Raw genomic sequence first — 23,594 nt, 5'->3', positions numbered from 1 at the left:
CTGGGATAAACAGATTTGATAACAGCTGATATATTGATTTGGTATGAGCTGTTGATTGGTATATACGGATGTTGTATAGCCAGTATTGTGAGATTGATTCTGTCAGAGTTATTTTGAAGGGTATTATGATATTATTGTAAAGCCCAAAATAGTATACGTAAAATCCATGCATATATTTAATTTATGAAATTTATTATTTTAATTATTTATGTTTATTTAATGTATGTTAAAATGTTTTCTAGAGTTTTATGTTTCAGGCGATTATTCGAGGCGAGATCGAGGAAAGGAGATAGGGACGATTTTTTTTAGCAAATTTTAATGCAGTATTTTATTTAAGATAAGGATGAAGTATTTTAAATAATTTAATTAATTTTAGTAATTTAAGAGCTTAATTATTTAAATGATTAATTGATTTTAAAATTTTAAAGTTGTAGTATTTGTGCATCTTATTTAAATTTAAAATTTATAATGGGGTTAATATGAGATTTATTTTAAATTAGTAAGTTAAATGTTTTTAAATAGATTTTTTAGTATATTAAATACATATGTTACAATTGTTTATATATATGTAGGTATATATATATATACACATATATATATCAACACACAAGCACACACACTTTGACTCACACACACACTCACACATTTACACACACATATACACGTACACACACACAACACAAAACACAAAACAAAACATGTTATTAAACTTTTTGACTAAAGAGAAGGTTGTGTTTTTAAAACACTCCTATCTCAATTTATTTATTTCATTTTCTTCCTTCTTTTTTTTTCATTCAACGAGCACATCTCCTCTAAAAATTTCCAGCATATATTTAGTAAGTTTTCTTTGAAGAAATTGAGCTAACTTCGTCCCGGATCGTCTCCCGTATCATCTCCGCTTCGGTATCGTCGTTTCGGTATTTTTAAATATCAAAAGGCACGTATAATCTGTTCTTGCTGCATCGATCATGTCATATTATGTATTAAGTTGTTTTTAAGCATAAAAATGTATGTATGATGTAGAAGTTTGAGCAGAAAAATCTACCGAATGTATTTGGAAGTATTTTTGGAGTTGAAATTTCGTGTTATGATGGTCTTTCGAAAACTGAGATTTTTCTGTACATATTTTGCGAAAACTTTCAACTACAAAAACGTAGATCTTTTTGATACGTTCGATTTGATATAAAATTCGAGTTATTTGGATTAAAAACGAGTGAGTTATTGTGTTTTTAGTATGACTGCTCAAATTAGATCCGAAAATTCCTGTTTTGATGTTCTTTCAAAAACTGCAATTTTTCGGTACATATTTTGAGAAAACTTTCAACTACAAAAACGTAGATCTTTTTGATACGTTCGATTTGATATAAAATTCGAGTTATTTGGATTAAAAACGAGTGAGTTATTGTGTTTTTAGTATGACTGCTCAAATTAGATCCGAAAATTCCTGTTTTGATGTTCTTTCAAAAACTGCAATTTTTCGGTACATATTTTGAGAAAACTTTCAACTACAAAAACATAGATCTTTTCGATACGTTCGATTTGATATAAATTTCGAGTTATTTGGATTAAAAACGAGTGAGTTATGATGTTTTTCGTATGACTGCTCAAATCGTGTTTCAAGAAAGTTATGAATTTTAATGTGTTCTTGAAGTTTTTATGTTGCAGGCTTTGTTGGGGATCGATGGGTGATCGTTGCTGCATATAAGAAAGTTAGTAATGATGTTTAGAGTATTTTTGAGGTTTCGATTCATGTCGTTAAAAGCTTGAATTATTAAGAAGTCGTAAGAAATAAACTTTAATATAAATGACAGTATTTTTGGGTCGTATAAATTGTAGGGTGATTATAAAAGTTTAGTTCATTGTTATGGTGTCCTAGAATGGTCTCATAGTGTGGAATCTTGATGCATTATGTGTTAATTGGGAGAATAGACATGTCATAAAATTTTCATCAAATAATTCGTTGGGCAGACGGACACGGACGACGGAGGTTAGCACGGGGTTCGTGCCTTCTCATTTCTTCGAGACATATTTAAACGCACAGACACGGACCCGTACACGGACCTAGGGACGGGGTCCGTGCTCCTTCTTTTACATGACACATATGAGGCAGTACCTACACAGACCCGGGGCCTAACCTGGGTACGGGGTCCGTGTAGCTTCAGTTTTTGGGATAAATATTTTATCACTTAAGGTTTGGTTTGAGGTGTTATGGTATGATTTAACATTAATGTTTTACAAGGTCAAGTGGTGAGAAATTATAGAATGTTCTAAGAAATTATTTAGCTTGAGATTAAGCATGACTTTTACGTTTAAGTTGTACACGTTAAGCTTATGAATTCATGTTAGTATGTTGCAGCAACGACACGATTGACATCCAACGAATCCCTCAGCGCTAAGTAAGTATGTATGACGTGCAAAGAAAATATTTGAAGTTTTTGAGGTATGCTAAATGTCTTGTGACCAAAAGTAAATGGGTTTGGAAGTCGGTGAACGTGGCCGAGGACCTCTCCACCCCGTTAAATTATGAACGGGTTTGAAGTTAGGATTGGAAAGCGTTAAATTATGAACGGGGACCAATCCGCCCGTTAAATTATGAACGGGTTAGATCGTGGTTGTGAAGCGTTAAATTATGAACGTGGATCAACTGGCCTGTTAAATTATGAACAGGGATCTCATGTACGTGGCAGTGGATACGTCCCTGTCAGCCCAGTACTGTGGTTTGTCTGATCAGATATTTATTATGTTATGGGTCACTTGCTTTGAAACATCCTCTACGCAAAATGATGAAGTTAAGTATGTTGAAGTATGAAAGCATATTTAAAGAAAAGTTTATGTGATGGCACGTCATATTATGTATGCATGTATGTTCAAAGTTTATGCAAAGCTCAAGTTTATGAAAGTTCAAGTTATTATGCAAATTCAAGTTTCAAAGTATGTATGTTTAAGTTCAAAGAAGTTTATGAGAGTTCAAAGTTATTATGAAAGTTTAAGTTTCAAGTATATATGTTATATTTTGAAGTTGTATGTGGTTTTATTATGTAATACTCGTTATTCCCAGTTTATACGTGTTGAGTCTTTAGACTCACTAGACTTGAACGATGCAGGTGAGTACGTTGAGGAGGAGACAGGAGGTGGCGACCAAAGGGCAGGCTTGGACTGAGCGGAAGGCTAAACCCGAGGACCACTATGTTTATGTTTTATGAAAACTTTAAAATATTATGTTTTTATGTTGGATGTGAGATGATTTGAAATAAGTACTTTGTTGGAAAATATTAGTTGGGAATGTTGATTTTAATATTATTAAGTTAAATGACAAGTGACGACCGTATGAAATTTTATGTTTAAGAAAATTTTTAATTTTTCCGCAAATTTTGAAGTAGTAAAAGTACGGTACGTTACAGTTGGTATCAGAGCGGTGTTCTTGTAAAGGGTTATGCCTAATTCCAGTCGCAAGAAGCTCATAAGGTCACACCTCAAGTCTGTAAGTTTTAAGTTTTCAAAGATTTATGTTAGTGTAGTATGCATTAAGTTATTATTTTCAGCATGTCCATACTTTTAAGTTCAGTTACGTGAATCCTATGTTATTTATATCATGTTCATATGCATGTTGGGTTTACGTATTGGGTAATTTTAGAACAGTATGGCTCCTAGACGTTTGATTGCCCGTGGAGCTAGGGATGAGGACCGAGAGTCTCGTGATAGGGAAAGAGCCACTCCTCCTCCTCCACCTCCAGATATGCAGGCACAGATGCTTGCAGCTATGACGCAGTTCTTCGCACAGGTTGCGGGGAATCCAGCTCCAGCAGCAGGAGGTGCAGGACCGAGGACTCAACCGGAGGCAGTGTACGAGAGATTTCAGAAGATGAATCCTCAGAAGTTCTCAGGGACTACGAATCCTATGGTGGCGGAAGAGTGGGTTAAGTCTATAGAGGTGATCTTTGAGTATATGGAATTGCAGGATGTGGATCGAGTCCGATGTGCCATTTTTCTCCTAGCAGGGGATGCAAGACGATGGTGGGACAGTGCATCGGTGGCAGTTAATTTGCCGATGTTGTCTTGGGATGGATTCAAAGAGATGTTCTTCGCTAAGTACTTCACTGAGGAGGTACAAGCCCGTTTGACTACGGAATTTATGACACTACGACAGGGAGATAGTAGTGTGGCTGAGTTTGTGAGAAAGTTTGAACAGGGTTGCTACTTTGTGCCACTCATAGCTAATGATGCTCGAGCAAAACTGAGGCATTTCATGGGTGGTTTGCGGCCAGTCTTGCGCCGTGATGTGAGAGTAACTGGCCTTACTACATATGCAGCTGCCGTTTCTGGAGCTCTGGCGGCGGAGCAAGACCAGAGAGACATTGAGACTGATATGTTGGGCAAGAGGCCCTACCAGGCACCACCGCAGCCACAGCATCAGCATCAGCGACCCCAGTACAAGAAACCTTTTCAGGGGCAGCCTGGGAAGAAGCCTTACCAAGGACCACCTAGGGGCAAGGGTCCTATCCAGCAGCAGGGGGCGCCTCAGAGGCCCGTTGTTTTCCCAATGTGCCCGAAGTGTAACCGCCAGCATCCAGGACTATGCTTGTATGGATCAGGCAAGTGTTTTAAATGTGGATCTACGGATCACATGCTGAAGCAGTGTCCTCAGTGGAAGCAGCCAACCCAAGGGAGGGTATTCGCCATGCACGCACAGGAGGCGAACCCAGACACTACACTAATGACCGGTAATCATTTCTATTTAAGCTCGGTATTATTTGCCTTGCATGTGGAAATTTTATTTGCGATTATTAGTGTACTAGTAAGATTTTAGATTGACTTGGAATATATTGATTTCAACTATGCTTAAAGTTAATTGCTAGTATTTTGGGATATAAGTTTGGTGTTGTGCTAACATCTCTCAGGAAATATTTTCATAAAGAGATTAGCCACAACTGCACTGATAGATTCAGGAGCCACTCACTCCTTTATATCGGAGACCTTTGCTAATCATTTGGACATCAAGTCCATTGGCCTAGACGTGAACTTTTCAGTGACACTTCCATCAGGGGAAGAGTTGTTAGCCACCAGTGTGGGCAGAGATATTGATCTAGAACTGCAGGGTCACTTGGTGTATGCAGATTTGATTATATTGCCAATGCCAGAGTTTGATATCATTTTGGGAATGGATTGGTTGACAAAGAATCGAGTTCTTATTGATTTTCAGAAGAGATCAGTGTTGGTCAGACCATTAGGCATGGAGCAGTTTCTATTCGAGCCAGCTAGATGGAGGAATTTTCCTCGCATGATCTCCTGTATGCAGGCGAGGAGATTGATTTCCAAAGGGTGTCAGGCTTTCTTGGCCAGTATTGTGTCAGCACCTGATGTAACCACTCCATCTATATCAGATGTTCCAGTAGTCAGAGATTTTCCAGACGTCTTTCCAGATGATGTTGCAGGACTTCCACCGGATAGAGAAGTGGAGTTTGCCATCGATCTCATGCCAGGTACCGTGCCAATCTCTAAGGCACCATACAGATTAGCTCCAGCTGAGATGTTAGAACTCAAGCAACAGATACAGGAGCTTCTGGACAAGGAATTTATTCGCCCAAGTTTCTCACCTTGGGGAGCACCTGTACTATTTGTGAAAAAGAAAGATGGGAGCATGAGGCTTTGCATCGATTACCGTGAGTTAAATAAGGTGACGATCAAGAATAAGTATCCATTGCCTAGAATAGAAGATTTGTTTGATCAATTGCAAGGAGCTACTGTATTTTCTAAGATAGATCTTCGATCAGGATATCATCAATTGAAAGTGAAGGATGCAGATGTCCACAAGACAGCTTTCAGGACCCGGTATGGGCATTACGAGTTCTTAGTGATGCCGTTTGGAGTAACGAATGCTCCAGCTATTTTCATGGATCTAATGAACCGAGTATTCCATCAGTATCTTGATCAGTTCGTCATAGTATTTATTGACGACATCCTCATATACTCGAAGAGCCATGAAGAACATAACCAGCATTTGAGGATAGTCTTACAGATTCTTCAGAGTCGCAAGTTATTTGCGAAATTCAGTAAGTGCGAATTTTGGTTGGAAAAGGTAGCGTTTTTGGGTCATATAGTATCTAGTAGTGGTATCGAGGTGGATCCAGCGAAAGTAGCAACTGTCAAGGAATGGGTTGAACCAAAGAATGCATCTGAGATCCGAAGTTTTCTGGGTTTAGCTGGTTACTACCGTAAGTTCATTCAAGGATTCTCGTCGATAGCAGTGCCACTCACTTCACTGACTAAGAAGAATGCTAAGTTTGTGTGGAGCGATGAATGTCAGAAGAGCTTCGATACTTTGAAGCAAGCTCTTATTTCAGCACCAGTGTTAGCCATGCCATCAGGGCAAGGAGATTTTGTGTTATACACTGATGCATCTAAGCTCGGTTTAGGAGCAGTAATGATGCAACAAGGTCGGGTCATAGCTTATGCTTCCAGACAGTTGAAGGTACATGAGAAAAACTACCCGACACATGATCTTGAGTTAGCAGCCGTTGTTTTTGCATTGAAAATTTGGAGACACTATCTATACGGTGAGAAATGTCAGATTTTCACTGATCACAAGAGTCTCAAATATTTCTTCACACAGAAAGAATTAAATATGAGACAGAGACGTTGGTTAGAACTGGTTAAGGATTACGACTGTGAAATTAGCTATCATCCGGGAAAAGCTAATGTTGTCGCAGACGCATTGAGCAGAAAAGTTGCAGTCATAGCTCATTTATCAGCTCAGAGATCTCTTCAGTATGAGATTCAAAGGTTTGACTTGGAAGTTTATCGTAAGGGCAAAGCTCCTAAGCTGTCTAATCTGACAGTCAAATCTTCCTTGCTAGATCGTATTCGAGCAGGACAGTCTTCAGATGAGCAACTACAGAAATGGAGACTAAAAGATGAAGCGAAGGGCAGTGTTCTCTACACAGTGTCAGATGGTATTGTGAGATACAAAGATAGAATGTGGGTGCCTAGTGGTGATTCAATCAGACAGGATATTTTGTCAGAGGCACATGCATCTCCGTATTCTATTCACCCAGGAGGTACCAAGATGTACAATGACTTGCAAATTTTGTATTGGTGGCCAGGGATGAAACGAGATATCCGCAGATATGTATCAGAATGTCTCACTTGTCAGCAGGTGAAAGCAGAGCATCAGAGACCAGCAGGGATGCTTAAGTCACTTCCCATTCCAGAGTGGAAATGGGAGAATATCACCATGGATTTTGTTGTTGGTTTGCCGAGGTCAGTCAGAGGATCCAATGCCATTTGGGTTATAGTGGATCGACTAACTAAGTCAGCACATTTCTTACCAGTGAAGACGACTTTCTCCATGACGCAGTATGCGGAGCTTTATATAAGGGAGATAATTCGTTTGCATGGGATTCCAGTTTCTATTGTGTCAGACAGGGATCCGAGGTTTACATCGTCCTTCTGGAAAAGTTTACATGCAGCCATGGGGACGAAATTGTTATTCAGTACTGCATTTCACCCTCAGACAGATGGCCAGTCTGAGCGAGTGATTCAGATATTAGAGGATTTGTTGAGAGCTTGTATGATTGATTTTCATGGGACTTGGGAGTCTAAACTACCACTTGTGGAGTTTACCTACAATAACAGTTTTCAATCATCAATAGGTATGGCTCCTTATGAAGCTTTGTATGGACGAAAGTGCAGATCGCCAGTTCATTGGGATGAAGTTGGTGAGAGAGCAGAACTTGGTCCAGAAATAGTTCAGCAGACTGCAGATGTGGTGGTTAAGATTCGTGACAGAATGAAGACCGCCCAGGGTCGTCAGAAGAGTTATGCTGATAAGAGAAGGAGAGATCTTGAATTTGCTGTAGGTGATCATGTATTTGTTAAGATAACACCTATGAAGGGTGTTATGAGATTTGGGAAGAGAGGTAAGCTGAGTCCGAGATTTATTGGACCGTTCGAGATTCTTGACAGAGTTGGAACACTAGCTTATCGTGTAGCCCTACCGCCGAATTTGGCCGGAGTGCACAATGTATTTCACGTTTCGATGTTGAGGAAGTATCTAGCAAATCCTTCGCATGTTCTGAGCCATGAGCCATTGCAGTTGACTCCAGACTTGTCTTATGAGGAAAGACCGATTAAAATTTTAGACAGACAAGAGCGTAGACTTCGAAATAAGACGACTAAGTTAGTCAAAGTCCAGTGGCTGAATCAATCAGTGGAGGAGGCCACTTGGGAAGCTGAAGCAGATATGAGAATCCGCTACCCAAAGTTGTTCGGTAAGACTTAATTTCGAGGACGAAATTTTTATAAGGGGGGGAGATATTGTAAAGCCCAAAATAGTATACGTAAAATCCATGCATATATTTAATTTATGAAATTTATTATTTTAATTATTTATGTTTATTTAATGTATGTTAAAATGTTTTCTAGAGTTTTATGTTTCAGGCGATTATTCGAGGCGAGATCGAGGAAAGGAGATAGGGACGATTTTTTTTAGCAAATTTTAATGCAGTATTTTATTTAAGATAAGGATGAAGTATTTTAAATAATTTAATTAATTTTAGTAATTTAAGAGCTTAATTATTTAAATGATTAATTGATTTTAAAATTTTAAAGTTGTAGTATTTGTGCATCTTATTTAAATTTAAAATTTATAATGGGGTTAATATGAGATTTATTTTAAATTAGTAAGTTAAATGTTTTTAAATAGATTTTTTAGTATATTAAATACATATGTTACAATTGTTTATATATATGTAGGTATATATATATATACACATATATATATCAACACACAAGCACACACACTTTGACTCACACACACACTCACACATTTACACACACATATACACGTACACACACACAACACAAAACACAAAACAAAACATGTTATTAAACTTTTTGACTAAAGAGAAGGTTGTGTTTTTAAAACACTCCTATCTCAATTTATTTATTTCATTTTCTTCCTTCTTTTTTTTTCATTCAACGAGCACATCTCCTCTAAAAATTTCCAGCATATATTTAGTAAGTTTTCTTTGAAGAAATTGAGCTAACTTCGTCCCGGATCGTCTCCCGTATCATCTCCGCTTCGGTATCGTCGTTTCGGTATTTTTAAATATCAAAAGGCACGTATAATCTGTTCTTGCTGCATCGATCATGTCATATTATGTATTAAGTTGTTTTTAAGCATAAAAATGTATGTATGATGTAGAAGTTTGAGCAGAAAAATCTACCGAATGTATTTGGAAGTATTTTTGGAGTTGAAATTTCGTGTTATGATGGTCTTTCGAAAACTGAGATTTTTCTGTACATATTTTGCGAAAACTTTCAACTACAAAAACGTAGATCTTTTTGATACGTTCGATTTGATATAAAATTCGAGTTATTTGGATTAAAAACGAGTGAGTTATTGTGTTTTTAGTATGACTGCTCAAATTAGATCCGAAAATTCCTGTTTTGATGTTCTTTCAAAAACTGCAATTTTTCGGTACATATTTTGAGAAAACTTTCAACTACAAAAACGTAGATCTTTTTGATACGTTCGATTTGATATAAAATTCGAGTTATTTGGATTAAAAACGAGTGAGTTATTGTGTTTTTAGTATGACTGCTCAAATTAGATCCGAAAATTCCTGTTTTGATGTTCTTTCAAAAACTGCAATTTTTCGGTACATATTTTGAGAAAACTTTCAACTACAAAAACATAGATCTTTTCGATACGTTCGATTTGATATAAATTTCGAGTTATTTGGATTAAAAACGAGTGAGTTATGATGTTTTTCGTATGACTGCTCAAATCGTGTTTCAAGAAAGTTATGAATTTTAATGTGTTCTTGAAGTTTTTATGTTGCAGGCTTTGTTGGGGATCGATGGGTGATCGTTGCTGCATATAAGAAAGTTAGTAATGATGTTTAGAGTATTTTTGAGGTTTCGATTCATGTCGTTAAAAGCTTGAATTATTAAGAAGTCGTAAGAAATAAACTTTAATATAAATGACAGTATTTTTGGGTCGTATAAATTGTAGGGTGATTATAAAAGTTTAGTTCATTGTTATGGTGTCCTAGAATGGTCTCATAGTGTGGAATCTTGATGCATTATGTGTTAATTGGGAGAATAGACATGTCATAAAATTTTCATCAAATAATTCGTTGGGCAGACGGACACGGACGACGGAGGTTAGCACGGGGTTCGTGCCTTCTCATTTCTTCGAGACATATTTAAACGCACAGACACGGACCCGTACACGGACCTAGGGACGGGGTCCGTGCTCCTTCTTTTACATGACACATATGAGGCAGTACCTACACAGACCCGGGGCCTAACCTGGGTACGGGGTCCGTGTAGCTTCAGTTTTTGGGATAAATATTTTATCACTTAAGGTTTGGTTTGAGGTGTTATGGTATGATTTAACATTAATGTTTTACAAGGTCAAGTGGTGAGAAATTATAGAATGTTCTAAGAAATTATTTAGCTTGAGATTAAGCATGACTTTTACGTTTAAGTTGTACACGTTAAGCTTATGAATTCATGTTAGTATGTTGCAGCAACGACACGATTGACATCCAACGAATCCCTCAGCGCTAAGTAAGTATGTATGACGTGCAAAGAAAATATTTGAAGTTTTTGAGGTATGCTAAATGTCTTGTGACCAAAAGTAAATGGGTTTGGAAGTCGGTGAACGTGGCCGAGGACCTCTCCACCCCGTTAAATTATGAACGGGTTTGAAGTTAGGATTGGAAAGCGTTAAATTATGAACGGGGACCAATCCGCCCGTTAAATTATGAACGGGTTAGATCGTGGTTGTGAAGCGTTAAATTATGAACGTGGATCAACTGGCCTGTTAAATTATGAACAGGGATCTCATGTACGTGGCAGTGGATACGTCCCTGTCAGCCCAGTACTGTGGTTTGTCTGATCAGATATTTATTATGTTATGGGTCACTTGCTTTGAAACATCCTCTACGCAAAATGATGAAGTTAAGTATGTTGAAGTATGAAAGCATATTTAAAGAAAAGTTTATGTGATGGCACGTCATATTATGTATGCATGTATGTTCAAAGTTTATGCAAAGCTCAAGTTTATGAAAGTTCAAGTTATTATGCAAATTCAAGTTTCAAAGTATGTATGTTTAAGTTCAAAGAAGTTTATGAGAGTTCAAAGTTATTATGAAAGTTTAAGTTTCAAGTATATATGTTATATTTTGAAGTTGTATGTGGTTTTATTATGTAATACTCGTTATTCCCAGTTTATACGTGTTGAGTCTTTAGACTCACTAGACTTGAACGATGCAGGTGAGTACGTTGAGGAGGAGACAGGAGGTGGCGACCAAAGGGCAGGCTTGGACTGAGCGGAAGGCTAAACCCGAGGACCACTATGTTTATGTTTTATGAAAACTTTAAAATATTATGTTTTTATGTTGGATGTGAGATGATTTGAAATAAGTACTTTGTTGGAAAATATTAGTTGGGAATGTTGATTTTAATATTATTAAGTTAAATGACAAGTGACGACCGTATGAAATTTTATGTTTAAGAAAATTTTTAATTTTTCCGCAAATTTTGAAGTAGTAAAAGTACGGTACGTTACAATTATGCTCTTGAATTATTATTCCAATTTAGAATCACAGATCCATACAAGAAAGATATTTCAGAATGAAGACTATTCTATTATTGAAAATACAGTAAGTTGACAGGGCATCAAAGAGACTATCTGAAAGACAGAATTTGTCATGAGACTGAGATTTCAGAATGATTTTATAGAGATGAGTTTCTGATTAAACTCTGTTATACATTTCTTCTGATATATCTGAATTGAGTGCCTATGATTTCGGGGGCGAAATCAGATCTTAGGGGGGGAGAAATGTAAGGCCCGAGATTTTATTACTGTGATCTGAGATTAATCTGAAATGATTTATTTATTAATTGAGATTATTATAGATGGAACGGATCAGACCGGGAGAGCCAAAACAAGATTTGACATGAGGTGCAAGGAAGAGTCCCCGCGCACATGCGCGACGTGTTGGGCGCACATGCGCGAGGAAGACAGAACCTTGCGCGCATATGCGCAGTTTGAGGGCGCGCATATGCGCGAGGTGTCCAGTAGGCTAGGAGAGTACTCGGCGCATATGCGCGACGTAGATGGCGCATATGCGTGTGATGGGTAGAATGTTTGGCGCATATGCGCGGAAATAATTGGCGCATATGCGCGAGAAGGCAAAATGCTGGTTCGAACAACCGGCGCATATGCGCGACTTTGTGCAGAACTATATAAGCATGCGAATTCTCTTCAGAAGTCGGAAGAAAAACGAGGGAAGAAGCTCCAATTCCTTTCGGGTAAGAATTTGAGTGTTAAGCAAAATACGCCCGTCCGATTTTAAATCCGACTTCAGCACCGAGTTTCTATCAACGCAGGCTACAACTGGACGTAAGTTTTGTTACGTTTAGACATGATTTGAATTTATGATATTGTCAGAATTGAATGTGAATCAGATATGGTGTTTCTGCTACAGTAGACATTGTATAATTGAAGTCAGATTAAAGAATAGACTGTTTATACAATTGTTATGAATTTCGAAAGATATTGATTGGGATTTGATATCAGAGTTGTGTTGTTACTGATCTTAATTGTACAGATATTGAGATTATGAATTGTACTGATACTGATTATGAATTTGATATGATATCTGTGATGTTGATATTGACGGGGATATTGAAACTGTATTGTTATGCCGTCCAAACATCAGTTGATTTAGAGTTATCAGATTCAGTAAAGATTTCGATGATATCGTTGATATGAATTAGATTGTACCTTGTTCAGATATGGATCAGATTATATACTGATTTGAGTATTGGTCAGAACAGGTTTTGAATCGAATTATATACTGATATTGTATTTATGCGATTGTCATTGCCAGACTGGGTATGGACAGATTGGAATACAAGACTTCGTCTTCGTCAGACCGGGAAGACAAAGGTATAATTCATGTTTTGTTTGGGGAAGACACACTCAAATGAGATTCAATTTGAGTTTCCCAACAACATCACATACTTGTTCTGTTTGTACCTTATATTGAGTTATATATATATATGTACTGAGATGGGAGTGTCATTGGTAGATACGCCAATTTTCTAAACGTTCGATGATATCGATGCTTCGTATCAGATTCACTCCGATTGTAGATTTCGATACAGACCATACCGAAGTTAAGGAATAAGATGTAACGCCACCCCGATTGGGAGAGTAGGTGGGAGACCTGTTACATCTTATTCACACCGGGATCCCTAGACTTAGATACGAGTCAAGTTAAAGAGTAAGAATCAGATTGTTTTATCTGTATTCACTGATGTGTCATAATTACTGATTATGTGTTATGATTTGTATTAAACGGCATGACATGTATGTATACATGTTTTATACTGGGATTTATTCTCACCGGAGTATCCGGCTGTTGTCTTGTTTTGTATGTGTGCATGACAACAGGTGGGACAGGATCGGGGTCAAGAAGATGATGAGAGAAGATGAGTTAGAGTGGTGATTCCGGACTTATTGTAGACTTGGTTTAATACTTGAAATTTAGTAGTTGAACCATAGACTAGTTTGAATAAGTGTTGTACATTATTGTACTTTTATACTGAGATGTATATTAGTTAAATTCCATTACGTTCCACACTTACATTTTTAAAAAGAAAAATTTTTAGACCCTGTTTATCTTAATTGATAATTAAATCCCAAAGATGATTAAGAAGATGATTAGCGTCCGGGTCCCCACATAAATAAAAGTCAATGAGCCTTGTAATAGTTACAAGCCCAAGTCAAAATGCATGCTTGGAAGGTGAAAGGTTGGAGGCAACTTTTGAGTTAATGGCATGGCATGCACATGCAACTTTTTGCTTTTGCTTTTTGCACAACCAAGAAAACTCATCCTCCCTTCATTCCAATGTGATATGGCCGAAATTTTGCTCAATATTCTCCCCAATTTTTGTTCTTCAATTGTTGAGGAAATCCTACACTTTTCTCTTTGAAAAATCCTCTTATTTTTCTAGTGCAAAATAAGAGGGGTTCTAGCTAGTTGGTGGTGGGCCTAATTTTAGAGCAAGGAGAGCTTGAACATTTTCTTGCCATCAAGAGCTTAGTTGTATATCAACTAAGTTGGAGCCAACATCAATCCATTGTGATTGATAGGTATATCTTCTAAACACACTATGAATATCATATTTTGTGTTTTTATATTTGCTACACATCTTAGTAGAGGTGTTCGGTTTTCTCTTCTTGAAAATAAAATTTTGAACTTCCGTTGCGCATTAGAACACCTAAATTCGATCCCTTTCACACTTGTTGTCGTGCACACATACAAACAAGACAACAGCCGAATAACTTCGGTGAGAACTACATTCCCAGTATAAATCATGTATACATGCAATCATATAAACAGATATAAAAACATGAAACAAGTATCAATAACCTGTATCAAATCTAAAAGACATAAAACTATATAAAGCTGTAAATCAAACTCTGACTCAAAATCTCTGACTCGACTCTTTCCTAATCTAGGGATCCCGATCTAAATAAGAACATAACACCCACCTACTCTCCCAATCGTGGTGGTGGTACGTTCTCATTCACGGACTCTGGTCCTCTCTGTATCGAATCTCGGCGATAGGAGCTGCTCTTTTCCTAAGCAACATCGATACGACCAAACGTCCGATGTCTTGGCGACTCAACCGAAGACTTGGCGCATCAGCCAATGACTAGGCACATCAGCCCATAACTCTACCTATCACATATGCTTAATTATAAATCAATAGAATAAGCATAACGATCTCAAACATTGCAACATATCGAGGCAATGACAACTCAGTATGTGATTTTGGGAAACTTAAGTTGAATCAAACTCGAGTTGTGCAATACCGAATCAACATTGGTTTATACCTTTCTCTTCTCGGTCTGACGAAGTCGAAGTCTCAAATTCAAATCTGTCCATATCAATCTGGCAAGGACAATATCGAATAGACACGATATCAATATACTTCTCAATCAAATCAGTACTGTATATAATCAGAATTCAATCAAATTCTGTTTTAACGGCATAACTTTACACTCTCGAAATACCGGCAATACAATATCAGTAATCCTGTCAATCTCAACATCACAGATATAATAACACGGCTCATAATCAATATCCGTACAACCCATAATCTCAACAATAACAGATGATAATCTCAAATCTTTACAATCCCGATCATATCAGTTCTGAAAATCATAACAATTGCATACACAGTCTGTTCTCCGATCTGACTTCATTTATATACCGATCAGTGTATCCAGAACACATAATAATAAGCATATCATAATTTTCCCAATATCATAATTTCAAACCATGTCTAAATGTAACAAAACTTACATTCAGTTAAAGCTCTCGTCGATAGAAACACGATGCCGAAGTTGGATTGAAAATCGAACGGGCGGATCGTTCCAAATCACGAGCCTACGATTTAAAAGCTTGAAGCTTTTCTAGGAACTTCTCCCGATTTCCCTTTCTAAATGCTGAGGAGTGAAAGTTATACGTCTCGTGACTAACTCCTCGAAGCAATACGTCTCGCGCATATGCGCGACCTCAACCGGCGCATATGCGCGAGACCTACTGGTCTCGGCAATGATCTTCTCGGCAGCTCGCGCATATGCGCGCCCCATCGCAACGCATATGCGCGAGACCTACTGTCTCGGTTCACAAACACTCGCGCATATGCGCACCTTCACTCCGCGCACATGCGCCAACTTCTCTGGAATCCACCTTTGGGCTATTGGTCACCTCACGCATATGCGCACTCATCTTTGCGCATATGCGCCAAGTGTTCTGTCTTGCATCATGAGCTTCCGCACAGCTCGCGCATATGCGCGCCTACCCTTCGCGCATATGCGCGAGACCTTCTGGTCACTCACAACCAATATTCAAACAACTCAAAATCCAATTTCGGAGTGCCCCGTCTATATCACATCTCAATCATCTTCAAATCATTTCAGATTATGATAATCAAATTCTCGGACCTTACAATTTTTCTCATTCTTCTCTTTCCATAACGTATTCACTAAAAGACATTGATATTTATAACTTCTGTGAATACCCACTTCAGTAGGACGTAACACTCTCTACTGAACTCTCAGTATCAACTCTTTTACAATTTACATACTAACTTCTGATCAAAAAATCTTGAGTTAATTCTTTTCGACTATCTCATCATTAAAAGTTAATGTTCAAACATCATCCGTCCAAATACAAAATTAATTTTATTTGTTGGTCAGATTCATCAACTTAGGCATAACTTTATGGATCTTATGGAAAAAATACATACTATAGAGAAGCTTTATCCTTTTTTTGACAATTATTATAAGTACATGAAAACTATAAATACAGTACCCACGAATGTCATTAAGATAGTTTGACTGAGCTTGGTGGTCGACCACACTAGCCTGTAGCATAGTCGAAACGAGCTAATACATACACCGGTTGTCTTCTTTATTTTTTTAAAAAATTATATTGATTTAATAGATGTTTATTTATATATTGTAAAATTAACTTATAAAGTACGATTTTGTCATCCTACAATTTTAAATTTCAAAATTTTTGTTTCACCCTCTAAATAGAAATTTCAACTCCACCACTAACAATAGCCTTTAATGCCATCCGTATGTAGTTCTGTGACGAGGCTTTAGCACCAATTTGTCTTCCCTTCCGATGTCTTTTTCACTAGACCCAATCCCCATTTATGGCACTCCTTTACTGCCTCACTCCCCATTTACTCATTTGTTTCTTCAAAACAGTATTTCATTAATACTTTCTTTTTTTGTCTTAGTCATTGTACTATTTCAAATTTTCATTTTGACAAAAAATGTTTTTTTTGGTAAATTGCTTTTTGATCACCAAATCCAAACTTGAGTTTGTGTCCTATAAAAAAAATATGTGTTTACATTTTTTAATCTATGAAAAATATTTCTGCGCTCTCTGAGCCTTCATATATTTTATATAATAAAAATTAGCACAGAACATTGAAAATATGAAACTAATATATAATATTTGAGTACCAATTGTTTCAGATTTGATAATTTTTGAGTAATTTAACATGTATAACAAGTATTTGTATTAATGACACATCTTTTATCGGATAAAAATCGGTACAAAAGATTGAAAATTTGGAACTAATATATGATATCTGAGCATAATCATTTTCAGATCTGGTATTAATGTATGATATTTGAATACCCAATCAAGTGTATCAAATATTGATTTTAATATATTTGTTCTAATTTTAGACTCAAAATCTTATTTTTTGTATCATATTTAAAACAGTAGGTACTCAATATCATATTAGAACCATGATTTCAATTTTTTGTGTCGATATTCATCCGTTAAAAAGATATATGGCTCAAGAAGTGTAGATTTTTTCGTGAATTAGAGAGTGTGTAAACATTTTTTTGTAATAAGAATTGAACACAAACTCATGTTTGGATTTATAGATTTAAAAACAATTTACTCTTTTTTTTTCATTTTTATAATATTTACACTTGTGTTTTGTACAACAATAACGTTGATGATATTGTAAGCACAAATATGACAATTTAAATTTCTTTTTGTTTGCAAGAGATCGATGTGACTCAAAAGTTCTTGACATTTCATTTGTTTCAAATCTGATAGAATGTTTTGAGAGCAATAATTGTCTTAGCATAGGAAAAATAATCGAAACGTGATGATTGAGCTGTTATACAGTTTAAAATATTGAAGTTACACAATTATCAACATTTATAACTTTTGATAAAACGATAAATTTTCTGTCTTTCAATTGGTTTTGGTATCAATGTTACGTGTTCGATTCTCATGGATTGCAATGACAAAAATTATTGAGAGCAAGATTATTTGATTGCTATAATTTCTCCAGTTCATTTTATACAATCAAAACATGACATTTAAGCTATTACATGATTAAAACTTGAAGTTATATCATTACCAATTGATGATGCCCCGAGGTATCCCGGGTCATGGATAATATCCATGGTTAAATGCCCGGGTCAGGAGAGTAAAAGGTTATGACCATACCAATAAAGTAATCGGACGGATCGGCACCAGAGCCATGAAATTACCCAGGATAACGAGAAAGTGGCTGGAAGGACCCACGAAAGGGCCGGTCAATCAGAAGCCAGGCCACGAGATCACCCGAAGCAGAACCTCTCTGAGAAGTTATACATTTATGTTCTTATAAGGAATCCCAAGGAATACCTCACCCTGATCACTTCGATATGAGTGAAGTATTTAATGCCGCCGATCAATTATCTTTGACATTATTACAAGTGGTCAATAAATCAAGTGGTCTGGATGTGACAAGTGTGCGATTTGACATGTCAGAACAATAGGGTATAATCAGCCACCCTATTATAATTAATGCTCTCACGAACAACGAGGTTATCATTGTATCTTCTACTATAAATATCAGGTCCTTTACTTGCATTTACTATCTTTTAGACATTAATTCATATTTAATACTCTCATTTTCTATACGCCAATCATCACAGCCATCATTTGGCTACGTTGGTTTTATTGCTTGAGTACCCGGCTGACTAAAGCATCGGAGTGGCCACGCCGGACCCCCCTCCGGCGCCCATTCACGTGGTTATTTTCTTATTCACAGATCCTCCAAGGAGCTCGAGAAGTTATAATCCAAGCTTGGCGTCTAACTCTTATTTTCTTTAAAATCCTGATAGTTTACCCGGCAGAGTTCCTGACTTGACTCGACCGTTTCACCCGGGTTATACCATTGGCGCCGTCTGTGGGAAATTCCGAGTTCTAAGACATTGATATGGATCCTACCAGAAGAACAACAAATCAAAACAACACTCATGTTCAAGGAGAAAACAACACTCGTATCTCTGGTGCTGATGGTCCTCCCCCTAATGTTCCTCAGCCTACCATTCATTTAACCCCCGAGGAGTTACAGAAGATTATAACTGATGCTGTTAAGATGGCCACGGCAAAGAAGGCCACTTCTCACCATGCCAGTCATCCCGAGCAACAACATGAACAGCCGCGAAGGGAAGAAAGAAGGGAAGAGGAGGGGGAATCGAGCGCGGGTTCTAAGTCTCCCACTGTTGCGGAAGAATTGGAAGAATTGAGGAAAAAAGTGAAAGTGTTAGAAGGGCATGTTGGTTCTAAAGGCAACACTCGGGTTGCAAAAGGTTGCCCATTTTCTGACATCATTGTTCGGGAACCATTACCCGGGCATTTCAAGTCGGCTAAAATCAAGGACTACGATGGGAGTTCTGACCCCGAAGAACATCTCGCTCGTTTTGAAAACATGGCTATGTTGCATTGTTATGGGGACCAAATTAAATGCAAAGTATTTCTAACTACTCTGATTGACTCGGCTCAACGGTGGTTTGAGGGTTTAGCTCCTCAGAGTATTCTTTCTTTCGAAGATTTTCAGAAGGTGTTCTTACATCAGTTCAGCAGTAGTAAGAAATATAAAAGAACCGCCTTTAGCCTATTCGAGGTAAAGCAGCGCCCGGAGGAAACTCTAAGAGCTTATATCAAAAGACTCAACCGAGTAGCCTTAGACGTGCCTGCTTGCGCTCCCGAGACGAAAACTACTGCTTTCACGCAAGGATTGCTAGAAGGGGATTTCTTCCGCTCCTTCACCAAAAAATTACCCGGAGATTTCGAAGATCTTTTATCCCGGGCAGAAAAGTACATCAATATGGAAGAAGCCCAGCACCAGAAGAGAGAAGCATTGAAGAGAGCAAGAGGAGACCGGGCTGTCAGACCTGATGAAAGAAATAACAAGAGGAATGGTACCGGGCATCTTTCTCATGTTCCCTTGAGAAATGCCCGGGGTATGGAAGTTCAAGAATGCAGTTTGGATGTGCCCCCACTCCCTAATATCACACCCCGACCGGTCCGATCAGAGAAGGTCAGATATTGCACCCTACATAAAGAATGCTCCCACAATACGAATGAATGTCGATCCCTAAGGAAGGGATTTAAGAAGCATACTGAGCCGGAATCTCGCCCTACTCGGGAAGAGCCCAGGTCGCCGCCCTGGATATCGCAACGACCTGGACCGAATATTCCTAGGAGATCGGCTATCCCCAGTGGAAGCAGGAGAACAGAAGGGAACTATCGGGAAGAAAAAAGCAGACAAGTGGAAAGAGAAGACCTTCCCCCTATCCGGGGAGTGATCAAAATGATTTCGGGAGGATCTACTGATGGTGATTCCAACCGAGCCAGGAAAGCAAGGGATAGAAGAGTGTGTTTAGAAGTTGATGGGAGAAATCGAAGTGAGCCGGTTATTAGTTTTGGCCCGGAAGACCTCAGAGGAGTCAGTCTACCTCATAATGATGCTCTGGTTATTCAGGCCCGGGTCGCTAATTATGACGTGTTGAGAGTTTTTGTGGATAATGTGAGTTCTGTTAATGTTATTTTCAAGGAAGCCCTGGTCCAGATGGATTTACATGAGTATCCGCTGGAAGTAGTTGCGACGGCTCTGTTCGGCTTTGCCGGTCATGCTGTATACCCTGAAGGGGAAATCACTTTACCCCTAACACTCGGAAGTGGAGATTTGAGGAAGACAGTCATGATAGTTTTCACCATAGTAGATGCCCCATCTTCGTATAATGTAATCCTTGGAAGGCCAGCTATGAACGAGATGAGAGCTGTAGCCTCCACTTATCACCAAAAGATCAAGTTCCCGATACGAGGGCAGGTGGGAGAGGTTAAAGGAGACCAACCCTCATCCCGAAAATGCTATGGTGAAACAATCCGAGTAGACCAGAAGAGGGCGAGAAGGGAGGACAGGGAAAGAAAATGGCTAAGGGAGCAAAGGAGGTAGAGGGAAATGAAGTAAATTTTGTGGCAGAGGACGAGCAAGAGTTGGTCGAAATAAAACCAGGAAAAAGTATCCGAGTGGCCCGAGACCTGGAAGACTCTATCCGGGTAAAACTCCTAGCCTGTTTAAGAACTAATATCTCCATTTTTGCATGGTCCCAACAGGAACTTGTGGGAATATCACCCAAAGTAGCCGAGCACAAATTAAACATCATCCCCGGATCTCGACCTATAAAACAGAAGAAGAGGCACTTCGGGCCCGAAAAAGACAAAATCATAGAAGGCCAGGTGAAGGAAATGTTGGGAGCCGGCCAAATCAGGGAAGTCCAATTTCCCACATGGCTCTCTAATGTGGTCCTTGTTCCTAAAGCCACAGGGAAGTGAAGGATGAGTGTAGATTTCCGGGATCTGAACAAAGCTTGCCCGAAGGATTGTTATCCGCTTCCTCGAATCGATCAGTTGGTAGATTCAACTTCCGGCTTTGAGTTACTAAGTTTCATGGATGCATATCAAGGTTATCACCAAATTCCCTTGGCCCGAGAAGATCAAGAAAGGCCAGCTTCATCACTTCTGGGGGTACCTTTTGCTATGTGGTCATGCCGTTTGGATTAAAAAATGCCGGGGCCACATACCAAAGCCTCATGAATCAAGTCTTCCAAAAGCAGATAGGCAGGAATATTGAGGTATATGTGGATGATATCTTGATTAAGACTCGAGAAATGTCTTGTTTTATTGATGATTTGACAGAGACTTTTGCCACGTTGGAAAAGTATGAGATTAAGCTCAACCCGGCCAAATGTGTGTTCGGGGTCAAGAGTGGAAAGTTTATGGGTTTCATGGTTACAGACAGAGGAATTGAAGTCAACCCGGAAAAGATAAAAGCTGTGATTGACATGCCCTCCCCTCAATCTACTCGGGATGTACAGAAATTGACCGGGAGGATTGCTGCTTTGTCCCGATTCATCTCTCGATCTGCTCACCGGAGTTATCCTTTTTTCCAAGTCCTCAGAAAGGCCCAGAAGTTTGGTTGGAATAAAGGGTGCGAGCAAGCTTTCCAAGACTTGAAAAAACACTTGTCCGAGTTACCTGTTTTGGTAAAGCCGGAGCCGGGGGAAAAGTTGTGGATTTATTTGTCTGCTACTGAACATGCTGTCAGTTCTGTTCTCATCAAGAAAGAAGGGACAGATCAGAGGCCCGTGTATTATGTTAGTCACGCCCTCCGAGGAGCAGAGTTGAAATATAGTGAAATGGAAAAAATAGCTCTAGCCTTGGTAATGACTATCCGAAAATTAAGGCCATACTTTTTGTCTCATCCAATAGTGGTCCTCACCAATTCCCCACTCGGAAGAATAATGACACATTCAGAAGTCTCAGTAAGAATGGTGAAATGGACAATAGAGCTGGGGGAATACGACATCGAGTATCAACCCCGGACCGCTATCAAAGCTCAGGCTCTGACAGACTTCTTGACAGAAATGATCCAACCGACAGAGGAGAAGGTATGGAGAGTCTTCGTTGATGGCACTTCAAATCTATCCGGATGCGGAGTTGGAGTGGTCATAGTAGCCCCGTTCGGGGAAAAGATAAAATTGGCCTTGAGAATCGATTCCCGGGTTACAAATAACGAAGCTGAATATGAAGCTGTTTTGTCAGGATTACAAGCCGCCCAAGAAGTGGGAGCCTCCCGAGTAATTATTTACTCTGATTCACAGTTGGTGGCACAACAAATTAAGGGTGCTTACGAGGCCAAAGATGAAAAAATGCTCAAATACTTGAAACTCATAATAGCCCGAGCTGCCACTTTTACCGACTGGAGCATCGAACAAATACCCCGGGGAGAGAATGAGGAAGCTGATAGTCTGGCCAAGTTAGCTGCTTCTATGTCCGAAGTAAATACCCGGGAAATCATGTGTTTTACCCGATTGGTACTATCTGTTGATGAGACATCACCTACCCAAATAAATTCATGGATGACTCCCCTAATTGAATACATAGTCTATGCCAAGCTTCCGATTGACCGAGTTCAGGCTTTAAAGGTAAAGAAGCAAGCACCCAGGTTCACTCTATTGAACAACACTCTTTACAGGCGATCATACCTGGGTCCTCTATTGAAATGTATCTCAGAAAGTGAAGTAGAGTACATCTTCCGGGAAATTCATGAAGGATGCTGTGGAGAACACTTGGGAGGGATGGCCCTGTCTCGGAAAGCCCTATTAGCAGGATTTTGGTAGCCCCGGATGGATCAAGATGCCGCCAGACTAGTCCGAAAATGTCAAGGTTGCCAACACCATTCCAATCTTCACCATCGCCCAACTGCAAGTATGCAACCAATCTCCGCCTCATGCCCTTTTGATCAATGGGGTCTAGATATAGTGGGCCCCTTCCCAATGGCCCGGGCACAAAAAAGATTTCTTCTAGTGGCTATTGATTATTTCTCCAAGTGGGTGGAAGCTGAGCCATTAGCCAGGATTACTGAAGACGAAGTTATGAAATTTCTTTGGAAAAGCATTGTTTGCAGATACGGCATCCCTAGGAAGCTAATTTCCGACAATGGAAGATAATTTCAGGGAAAAAAGATCACCTCCTGGTGTCATGAAATGAAGATTATTCAATCCTTCACCTCAGTAGCCTACCCTCAGGCTAATGGCAAGACGGAAGTAACTAACAGGATCCTCGTGAAAGCACTGAAAGCCCAGCTCCACGGAAAAGGAAAAGATTGGGTGGAAGAATTGCCAA

General features: G+C 38.7%; 1 protein-coding gene across 1 annotated transcript; it reads left to right on the top strand.

Annotated features, from left to right (window-relative positions):
• Nucleotides 1-18,837: 18,837 nt before the first annotated feature.
• On the top strand, nt 18,838-23,089 carry LOC142525939 (uncharacterized). Its single transcript, XM_075630221.1, has 3 exons — nt 18,838-20,736; nt 21,024-21,238; nt 21,373-23,089. The coding sequence occupies exons 1-3, from the start codon at nt 18,838-18,840 to the stop codon at nt 23,087-23,089; spliced, it is 3,831 nt and encodes a 1,276-aa protein (XP_075486336.1).
• Nucleotides 23,090-23,594: the final 505 nt, after the last annotated feature.

This window comes from Primulina tabacum, chromosome 15 (genome assembly GCF_025594145.1).
Source record: "Primulina tabacum isolate GXHZ01 chromosome 15, ASM2559414v2, whole genome shotgun sequence".
NCBI classification, from domain to species: domain Eukaryota; kingdom Viridiplantae; phylum Streptophyta; class Magnoliopsida; order Lamiales; family Gesneriaceae; genus Primulina; species Primulina tabacum.
The sequence above is the reverse complement of the archived record's forward strand: the minus strand, read 5'-3'. Positions and strand labels throughout refer to the sequence as shown.

Coding starts and splice junctions, on each gene's coding strand:
- LOC142525939 (XM_075630221.1), top strand. CDS start 18,838: ATGGATCCTACCAGAAGAACAACAAATCAAAACAACACTCATGTTCAA. Junction 20,737..21,023: donor AGTTCCCGATACGAGGGCAG/GTGGGAGAGGTT, acceptor TGGTCCCAACAG/GAACTTGTGGGAATATCACC. Junction 21,239..21,372: donor GTTCCTAAAGCCACAGGGAA/GTGAAGGATGAG, acceptor ATGCATATCAAG/GTTATCACCAAATTCCCTTG.